We start from the raw sequence: 11,103 nt of genomic DNA on the forward strand, positions 1-11,103 counted from the left end.
AATTAGGGTCAAGATAGTATTGAATATAAACACTTCCACACCCCATGATCACCTTCTATTCCTGGAGTCTAGATCTTGCCATCATGCCAACAAAAACTTCTGTTAAACAATAAATTTGGGTAAGCAATCTCACTTCCCCTCTTCTTGATGAGTACAGCTTTCATTCTTAGTCTATGTGATTCATTCACAGTCTTATGGAGATTCTGATGAGACAGGCTTCCTGGTATTACAGTGCTCCTATCCTTCTGCATGGCTATTCAAAGACTGTAATAACCCAATCTTGGCATTTGACTGATTCCCATTTTCTGTTCAGGGGTTTGCATAAGTAGAAATCCCAATCATCTTTCACTTTAACCAACAGAATTTTTTTTTTCCTTAGGGACCCTTGCTAGACAGAAATGTCAAAGGAGTAAGCAACTGACTGAGACCAATGTGGGGTATTCCTGGCTGACTATCAAGATCTCATGAATGTTAGTCTTCTTAGGACTGTTGGCTAGTCAGTGGTGGGGACCTTGTAGTATGGTTCCAAGAGGGAATTCAGATGCCCTGCAGGAGACACTGCATAAGGTACAACACCCAAAATTTATTTGATGGGGTTGGTATTGTTGTTTCTGTAGAACTCCAAGGCTATGGTTCCAAATGTTCCCTGATACATTTCCATTGGTCAGTCTCAGCATATGATGCAGTAACTACTGTAATCAAAAGCAAGTTTGGAATGGGCAAAGAAGACAATTCTGGGTAGATCTTAGGGAGCAGAAAAATAAAGTCTGTAACTGTTCTCTGTCATTGGTCTACTCTGTCATTGGTCTACCTACAAGCAGCCACAGTTGAAAACAGAATTAGCAGATCAAGGAATAAGAGTTTAAAGAACACATTCTTTATCTTTTGTTGAAACATCACCTAAATTTCTCCTTGGACTGAAAACCAGGACAATTTCTCTGGTTTAAAAGGCTCCCTTTACCATAGCAAAAAACAGGTACAGGGCAGATGTGCCATTTATGGAGTTTATGATGGCAAATGCCACAGTCCCTGAGCTAAAGGGATTGAAAGAGGCCATGTACAACAGATAAGGCCACACTCTTACCAGTGGATTAGTATCTGGGGTGGAGAGAGATTACCTGGAAAATGATCTTTCAACCTTCATGATTCTTCAAGCTATGCCACCCAGCATGTCCTTGGCAAATTACAGAACCACTCTAAGCTTAGATTAGCTATATGATTGAGATCATCATACCTGGACTACTGGCCTAGATGACGGTCTTTGAGTCCTTGTTTCAATCAATCAATAAGGCAATCAATATGGCAATAAATAAAAACATAAAGTGCTGGCCCTCCTGGCACACAGTAAAACCCCACAAACAGCAGCTCTCACTGTTACTGCCTGAATTCTCAAACCCATTCCAAGACTGAGATTCTGTGAAGAATTCTTCCACATTTCTAAAAGTAACATTTGTGGCACAGACATCAACAGACTCTGATCCCAAAATGATGATGAGAGTGTGATTTTTCTCTTAGTAAGTTCTAACGCTCTGGCAATTCCCAGGAAGATCATGACTAGGATCACATGTCATCACGGGAAGGGTCTCTTAAGAGACAGGCTCTATATTCAGGAATTCCTATCAAATATTTAGCATACAAATTCTATTCTCATAATCCTGCCTATAATGTACTCATGCTAAAATAGTTGCATAGATCCAGATGATCTTTTTTTTTCTAATGCTCTTATAGCCTACATTGCAGCCATGATACACACTACCACTTCTAAGAAAAGGCCTCAAAGAGAAAAATCTTATCATTGGAAGCTGCTAAATTTCTACTATTAAATTTTAATCTCAATTCAGTTTGCAGGCTTGTTTCTGACTTGTCTCTTTTTATGCCTGGGAATGGCAATCTATGGTTTATGTACAATCACCAATCTGTCTTGAAAACTAAAGGCTTATAACAAAAAAGTAATACTTTGAAATATAAATCAGGATTAAGTTTCCAACGAACACAGGCCACGATGTTTTCAAACTGCTAATAGGAAAAGTTCCCCAAAGTGCAAAGGTATCCATCTAAAAGAGCTGTTTGATGGATACAAGCCACTTATCAATCCTCTGGGACCTAAATCATAGTAACTTCTAAATAAAGAGGGGACTAGCATACAATGCAGAGACTGCCTGTTTTTACTAATGTTCTCTCCAAACTCCCAAGATTCAATGACAATAAGACAGTGTGGGAATGGAACAAAAGCAAGGCATAAGGCATTTTTTTCTTTCATCAAGAATCTGAAGATTTCTGTAGATTTTAGGTTTCCAGATCATTCAACAATCTCACTCATTTTTCCCCAGAAAACTTCGGTTCCTCTCTTTGAAAAACGTATGTCCAAAATAAGCTTAAAAAAATGTGTGCCAAGCAAAGGATGAGAAATGGTGGGCTCCAGTTTGTGGAGCCGACTAAATTTCCAATGTGATTTGAGGTAGATTTCCACACCATATTCGACTGTGTGTGCCAGCGTATTCGAGAGGAGCATGGGAAAGATCCAAGGGCATAGAAGAACAATAATCTCTCATTGTGATTAAAAGATCCCTCAAGCTAGGTAGCAAACTAGCTCCAATATTTCAACTGAATTCAATAGCCTGATGTGCTGTTGGAGGAAAAGACCTAGTCTATCCACTTCCCATTTCTCTTGACATAAAAACAGGAAAGTGTTTTTGCAGCTTACAAGCTCTTGCACGAATGGTATACGAGGCAGGTAATTATCATGACCCTCATTATCCCAGAGGAGGACATAAAGTTCAGAGAGATTAAAATGGTTCTTTGAGGTTGCACAGTTATCACAGGATTTAAGGCGACAGGTTTTGGGTTTGGTTTTTTGTTTTTAATGCAAATCTCCATCACCCTCCCACAAAAATCCCAAAAAGTAGTCATGACTGACTACTAAAGGAGTCACTTTCTTAACCTGGCTCCACTAAGCCAGCTGACTGTCACCATCCCTCCAGTGTGATGAACACCGTTAGGCCAGGGATAGTGACAAGTTCATAGCAGCAGGCCAAGCTCAAAGAAGCACCCACACCGCTGGGACCAACTTTTGAGTTGTGTGTTCTTACCAATACTCAGCCAGGGTAACCAACCTGTTTATGTCAGTTGCTCTTACAGTAATTACGTAATTTAGTTAAATTTGATGTAAGCCACTGATACGTGATTGTGGAAAAGAAAGATAATTGTAGTTTCTATTAAAACATAGGTGAATGCTTTGAAGAAATTCCAAATGGTGACAAAAAATAAAAAGAATAAAATTACTTTGAATTATATGTGCAAGAAAACTGTAAAAGATAGCGGGGTAGGGGACATAGTATAGTATCTATAAAGAGTCTGGTTCAGATTCCTTCACTAGTGTCTTTTTTTTTTTTTTAAAGATTTTATTTATTTATTTGACAGAGAGAGACACAGCGAGAGAGGGAACACAAGCAGGGGGAGTGGGAGAGGGAGAAGCAGGCTTCCCGCCGAACAGGGAGCCCGATGTGGGGCTCAATCCCAGGACTCTGGGATCATGACCTGAGCCGAAGGCAGACGCTTAACAACTGAGCCACCCAGGCGCCCCCTTTACCAGTGTCTTTAAAGAAGAAAGAGGTGATTAGAGGTATGGCTTACGAAAAAGAAAAGAAAAGGAAGGAAAAGAAAAACATGCTAAGCTCAAACTTATAAACACATACTCAAGAAAAAGCCTTGGCCCTATATCAAGATATGGGAGAAAGCTTTATTTTAATTGTCTGCTTTGTAAACTATTACTTTTATAGACTTCTTAAATTAACCAGTTAACTACCAGCATTGCAATGCCCCAAATTGATGTTTAATATTCATTAAAATGAATTAAAATATTGAAACATGACATGTATTATGAAGACAACACAACCATATGAAAAGACATAATAGCTTATATTCAGTTGAACTACTGTTTTGTGGAATCACACAACAAATGCTGTCAAAATTTTGTATGATTTGTATGCCAATCTAAGTGGGACAATAAGTGGCCATTAGGCTTTGGCCAAGTTTTTGGAATCCTTCAAATTTTTTTTATTTTAAAAAATAAAGTACCCGAGACAGTGTAATAACTCAATTGCATAAATGGGTTGAATTTTTTTTTCTCAAATTTCTACATCAACGTAGTCTAACATTGTCTTACCAAAAGGGCTGACTTTTATAACAACTTGAAATGACATGGTGATGTTAAGACTATCTAGGAAAAATTTGAAAGCCTCCTGCTTACACTATAAACTAAGAAATAAAGGGCTAAAAAAAAAATCAAAAGTCTACAAGGAACCTTCAAGAGAGCCATTATTCAACAGGAATACAAGAAGTCCCAATGAAACAGTGGTAAAGATGGAAAATCAAACTAAGCATCTATCCTACAACTTTCATTAATAATTGCACGAATGGAAAACACCTATTTAGGTACATTTTTTTTAAGATTTTATTTATTTATTTGACATAGAGAGATCGCAAGAGTAGGAACACCAGCAGGAGGAGTGGGAGAGGGAGAAGCAGGCTCCCCACCGAGTAGGGAGCCCAATGCAATGCAGGGCTCGATCCCAGGATCCTGGGATCATGACCTGAGCCCAAGGCAGACGCTTAACGACTGAGCCACCCAGGCGCCCCTTTAGGTATGTTTTCATCCTGATATTAGAAAGCTTTAAACTGAGTCTGATCCCCCCACCCCTTTCAATATGTATATGGTTCTGGAGGAAACACTTTCCTGGGTGTGGACAAGAAAAACATCTAGGATCTCAAAACGTCTCAGTGGTATTTGTCAACCCAGTACAGCTTTGCTTCACTCAACACAAAAGTCTGAGGATAAAAACAGATTCAAAGGGAAAAAAATGAAATTCAGTTCTATTCACAAGTAATTCAAATGCCTTTTACAGACTTAGATTTATGGCTCTTTCCTTGCTCTTATATATTTCAGGGCCAACTTTCATGTTCCATTTTCAACATCCCAGATAGAATATCAAGATATGCTTGGCACTAGATATGAGAGGTTATGAGGAAAGAATTTCTACAAAAGAAGCAAGCTGAAAATCTGACTTCTTCCCATTATGCTTTGGACAGGAGAAAGAGCTGGGGAAGCATCCCCAAGGGAAGAGAGAACTTGCTCTTCTGCACACCAGACCTCCCGAGACGGAACTGAGTCACCCTGCACCTGCTCTCTTGCTCATGGCCCAATCTGGACTTGGAAAAGTAACAGACAGAAGTTGCCACAAACCAGCTTCTAGTGTCTGTTTGTTGGGTTTGTTTGTTTTTTTTCCCCCCTTTCTAACTGGTTTATGGATCATCACTGCGTTAAAAAAGGCTATCCAGGAAATACAGCACAAATACAATAGGTGGATGGATTCACAAATCAACCCTGCAAAAGGTCATCTCAATTACCAACAGTATTACCAATCCCTTAGCAGTCATGGGGAACAGAGGAGGAAGGCTTAAACCACACTGTCTTCATGCACCAAGACCAAACTAAAAATGGCTCTAGAAAGAGCCTTGCCCACACCAGCCCGTGCCCTTGGGGGGGTGGGTGGGTGTGTGTGTGTGTGTGTGTGTGTGTGTGTGTGTGAGATGAAGTACAACGTAAGTATCTAAAGAGCAAAACACACAGTATAATTGATTAAAGCAGAAAAGTCTCATAATCCTGTATTAAGGCCAAGGAAATCAAAACATACTCAGGTTGTAACATGTGCTCATCAAAAAGCTCTCAAGTGAATTTCATAAGAAATACTGACCTCTCACTTTGGTGGGGTTGGGACCTGCTATGCTAGAATTCCTTTGAAGGCTTGGATTCATGTAAATAGAGGACAATACATAGAAGTAATTTTATTTCAACAAAGTATTTTTAAGGATGCAATAAAACAACTAAGAGTACTCTTATTGAAAGACTGGAATCTTTTGAAAAGAATACAGGAAAATACTCAGTGTTGGGTGGGGGGATGGGGTAACTGGGTGATGGGCATTAAGGAGGGCACGTGATATAATGAGCACTGGGTGTTATGTGCAACTGATGAATCACTGAACTCTACCTCTGAAACTAATAATACACTGTATGTTAATTAATTGAATTTAAATAAAATTTAAATAAAGAAAAGAAAATACTCAGTGTTATCAAAGGCTATCTTCAAAATTACAACAGGTATGACTAGGTAAAGTTTCAATGAAATAGTCTTGGTTATAATAAAATCACCCCCATACCATGTTTATACATCAATGATACATTCTACATTTACCTCTTCACTAAAAACACTATTTGAGATCTGTGGTCTTACTTATTGTAATTAAATATACACTTTCCAAATAGGGCCCTAACACTAACCAATTAAAAGTAGCTCTTTCTCTTGTCTTCAGTTTCTGAATTTAGCCAATGACTCTGAACTCTGAACTGTTAAAACAGGGCTTCTGGCTGAGTAAAGTAACAATCCAGACTGGCACTGTCAACACTCTACATATAAATTTCAAGTCTGAAAACACAATTCATTGTGCTGTAAAAGGCTCTTTGTAAACTGGTCAAAATCACTGTTCCTCTCCTGTCTATAGTAAATCTTCGTTTGTCTTGAAAAATTTCCGAACTAATCTACCTTCTCAGAGGCAAGAAGCTTCGAAGAGGTCTTTGGTGAAATAATCTGGGGGCAATACGTTTAATATATTTGCTTCTAAAAAAATATCTAAAGCAAAAGCAAGTCTTGGGCAGCTAACTGGGAACCCAAGAGATCGCAGTAATGTGGAAGAAAGTTTTGGTCCAGCTCAGGGTCTAAAGGTTGGAAGATGACAAGAGAATAGTCAACCTCAAGCCCTTCCCCCCTCTGCCTTTTAAATTCAATCTTTCTTTGTCTTTAATCCAACAGAAAATTAGAGTCTGCTAAAGTGAGCCTCCCGCATAACAAAAATAGCTTTTGTTTTGCTTACTACCCATCAGTAAGTGTGTTTATTCAAGAGTGAACCAGCCCCTTTTCCTCCAAAGAGCTGTGCTGCCTTTACAGACAAGATCCATCTGACTGACCTAAAACAAACACAAAGACATTCATTCTGTAAACCCTGAGATGTTCAATTCAAGAGCCAAGACCCTGGCCATTAAGGAATTAGTGACTTAGTCTTGAAGAAACAGAGCCTTATCCTTAGCTGTCCTCAGGTGCTACAACATAATTCATGACTTTCATTAAAAAAGAAGAAGAAGAAGAAGGAAAAGAAAAAAGAAACAGAAAGAAAAAATATATATATACTTAAGTCTGACAGTAGGAACTAGGAAAAAGGGGAATTTCTCTCCTGGGAACTTTAGTAACATTATCAAAACAAGTGAAAAATAAAATGCAAGACATTCAGGCCATTCTTCAGCCCACAGTAGCAGTGCTAATAATCCCTCAAATGAAATCCTTATATCCTTTGGTTAATCATCCTGCAATCTTGGACACACACACACACACACACACACACACACACACACTATCCTTTTCTCTAAATTACCATATAAACCTCACTATTTAAATTCATCTTTTATAAAAACTGCATCATCTTTCATTAAAATTTCCCTTGTTGATATATGCAAACCAGGTCAGTTTCTATTGGATTTGCATACTAGTGTTTTACCCCTTAATTCAACTCCTTGTTGAAGGTTTAAAAAATAGCAAGAGCTGGACCTCAGATACACATAAAACAAATGCTGCTTATATGTCTAAGTGAACACTGACACCATTTACAGATTCTCCCCCCACCCCTTTTCCTTGGGGCTGAGAGCCTTGTCAATAATCATTACTTATTAAACAGGCTGCCATTCCCTTCTACAGAATGTAGAAAAGGAGCATGGAGAGGTAGAAATAATTACCTTGGGGTTTTCTTTAAAGACCTCCTGAATGCAACACAAGGAAATCAACTGAGAAAGAACATGAAATAAACCCCCCACACACACACACACATATACAGTTGAGAAGTACACCCACACTCCATTATTCGTATCAATTGCATCAAAAGATAAAAAATCTGAGGTCTTCAGGATAGACACATAGATACTTTCAAACCACTGAATACGTCCATACATACACTTGCATATCCTTTATCCTCCACAAAACTCAAGCTAGATTTGCTGAGAGAAGCCTCTAAACACCTCCTGAGAAAATGTGCTCTCAAAACGACTACTTCAGCCAAAGGAGAAGGAAGCAGCAAGTTATCGGGTTTGACTGCCATTCTGGTTTGTGGCAGATTCCCTCCTTCCCCTCTTCTGACTCCCAATTTATCTTTTTTTTTTTTCCTCCCATAGTCAGGGCATTAAGGAATTTCTCTCTTGGACCTTACCCACAAATGCACTAAATCCTTTTTTTAAAAAGTTTCAAGGGTTAAATAACACCCAAGTTAATAAGATCACAGGTCAGAGAAATGAAAAATTGTCAGATGACTGAAAGCAAGCCAGGTATTCCTACTGAAGAGTTAATGATGAGCCCTCTTCCTCTCCAGATGTTATAGCTCAAAACAGAAATACAATGTAAAGACAGTTTTTGGAGAACAGGCTTAAACAGAACTTGAACTGGCAGGCGGGGGATTTGTCCTAAATAACCTTCACAGGTTGCAAACTGTTTCCGATATCCTGATCAATAGAGTGAGAAGCTTCCCAACATTTCCTTTAAGAGCAAGGAGGGGGGTAGGGGGTGGGAGGTCAATTAGTCACACAAAACATTTGTAAAAATAGAAAATATACACCACCTATACAAATACATAGGAAGCTATCACTCTTGGGGTAAACTGGCCAGTGCTGGCAGGAATCGCGCCCAGGCTAAAGATGCTACATTCACAGAGTGACCTGTTTCAAAGGGGTTGGACGTTCTCCCCCTGGAGTGCTGAGAACTCTGTTCAATTCCCCTTACATTTTGCAGGCACAGAGGGAAGGGAGATGAGGTTTCACAGCCCACCTTTGGGAAAGGAACAAAAGCAAACGCTTGACAGCTGAAAAAACTCCTCCTCCGTCAGGACCCTAGAGGCGGTAGCTCGGCAGGGCTCCCTTGCTATTTCCCCCTACTTAACTCACTCTGGGCGGCCACAGAATCAATCTCTACACCCAGGAAGGGCCAAGGGCAGGCTGGGGGGTGGCGGGTGGGGGATGGAGGGGGGTGGTGATCACTTTAGCCCTACGCCATGGATCGCCTCCTTTCCCTACCTCCCCCAACGGCTTCTAATTAACCCTTCCTGGTCGCTGCCCGGGTCAGGGCTGCTGTAAGTCGACAGCTTCATTCTATCAACATTTCCATCAAATTAGCCCCCCACACACACGCGCACACACACCCACACGGACAGAACTTCCCTTTGTGGTTTATCATCGCTCAATTTGCATGTGCTTTTCTTTCACTCCTTCCTACCGGCGGGGAAAGGGCTCAGTGCTTTTGGGAAGGCCCTCCCTCCCTCCCCAGCTCTCAATAGGAGCCGGATCCGGGAGCTCGCCAGCAGGTCTGCAGTGAGCAGAAATCGCGCTTGCGTTAACCCTTTGAAGGGAGTTAGGAGATCTGTTCTCGTTTGGGACCCACTGAAGTAGGCCGGGTGGAGCTTGACAATCTGCCTCCGTTTCCTACCGCCCCCCAGCCCCACCCCGCACACGGACCCCAAACAGACCCGCACCCTTTTCCTCCCTTGCGGCCAGGTTAACTATCTCATTCAGCGCTCCAAACCTGGAATTGGGTGAGGGGTGGAGGATGCGAGAAGACAGGCGGCGGGAGGGAAAAGACAGCAGGAGGGCAAAACGGAAAGTCAGTAGTAAATCAGAGTTCAGACCCGGTGTATACTTACGAAATTTGGGGCTGGTGCTTGTTTCTGGCGTGGTGGTGGTAGAGGAGGAGGAAGACGAGGAGGAGGAAGGGGTGGTGGCAGCATCCTGAAAGGGAGACAGGGTCCAGGACGGAGTAGAATCATGAAGGTAGGAGGAGGTAGCGTATGCCGCAGTGGGCCAGGAGGGCATTGCCTGGGTACTGGGGGTTCCTGGCACCGGGGGTCGGGAGCCCGGCGTGCTGCTACTGAAGAAGGGGGCTGTGGTGGACAGGACCGTCGGGGGGCCCGCAGTGTTCCGTGCGGTGGTGGAGCGCGGGCTGGCCCGGATGGGCACCCGGTGCCCGGGAAAGCGAGTCGGCGCCCGCGTGATGGTCGTCAGGCGGGTGCTAATCCGGTTGGGCGTCCTGGAAGAGGCGGCGCCGCCGGCGGAGGGGGTGGCGGGGGACGCAGTAGAAGTGGTCGTGGTGGTGGTCTCCATAGCCTTGGGGAAGGAGCTGGGCTTGGAGAGGAAGAAGGGGTCCTGGCCCATCCCCTTGGAGTCCACCAGGTCGGTGGGCACGTATTCCTTGACGGAGCCCACCACGATCCATTTGAGGAGCATGAGGCTGAGCCCCAGGCCGATGAAGCCGATAAACAGAGGCACCACGCACAGCCACGTCTGCTGCCGGTTCCACACGATGCAGTCGCTACAGCGTAACTCCCGGGGGGGCTCGGCCGCCCCTTCGCCGCCGCCGTCCGGGCCCCCGCCCGCCGCTGCCGCCGCCGCAGCCGCCGCGGTGCCCTCCTCGGCCGAGGCGGCGGCTGCCGAAGCGGCTCCAGGTGGCGAGGCAGCGGCCGCACCTTCACTCATCCTAGGAGCCGGTCTTCACCTTCGCCCCCCCGAGGGCCGCGCCAGAGGCATGGGGCCGCGCGGGCCGGGCGCGGGCTCCGGCGGCGGCGGCGGCGGCGGCGGCGGGTTCGGGCGCAGGCAGCGGCCGCGGCGGCCGCATGCAAATCGGCTCCCTGCCCCCACGCCCCTCCCCCCGAGAGGCGGGCGGCGGGCGGGGAGGAGAGGAGCGGGGGAGGGGACGCGGGCCGGGGAGGGGGCGGCGAGGAGCACGGAAGAGGGGCGAGACGGTCCCCCGGCGCCGCCGGCCGGTCAGGGAGCGGCTGGGCGCGTCTGCAGCCCGCCAAGCGGCCTCCTGCGCGCCGGGGCCCCGCTCCTGCTGCTACTGATGCTGCTGCTGCTGCTGCTGCTGTCGCTGCCGCCGCTGCTACCGCTGCCGCCGCTGCCCGCCGCCTGCATGCGCTCCAGCCGCGCCGGCATCCTCAGGGCGCCGCGCCCGGCCCGCTCCCCGG

At 44.5% G+C, this 11,103-nt stretch overlaps 1 protein-coding gene across 3 annotated transcripts in view; it reads right to left on the reverse strand.

Annotated features, from left to right (window-relative positions):
• NRG3 (neuregulin 3) overlaps positions 1-10,615 on the reverse strand; it is a 923,883-nt gene extending 913,268 nt beyond the window's left edge. For all 3 annotated transcript variants that reach the window (XM_081823990.1, XM_081823988.1, XM_081823989.1), the window contains exon 1: positions 9,787-10,615. In XM_081823990.1, the coding sequence (XP_081680116.1) occupies positions 9,787-10,615 (829 nt within the window). The remainder of the gene's footprint in view (positions 1-9,786) is intronic.
• Between the last annotated feature and the right edge of the window lie 488 nt (positions 10,616-11,103).

The sequence above is a fragment of the Leptonychotes weddellii genome, chromosome 6 (genome assembly GCF_054177405.1).
Source record: "Leptonychotes weddellii isolate Sample4059 chromosome 6, ASM5417740v2, whole genome shotgun sequence".
In the NCBI taxonomy this organism is placed as follows: domain Eukaryota; kingdom Metazoa; phylum Chordata; class Mammalia; order Carnivora; family Phocidae; genus Leptonychotes; species Leptonychotes weddellii.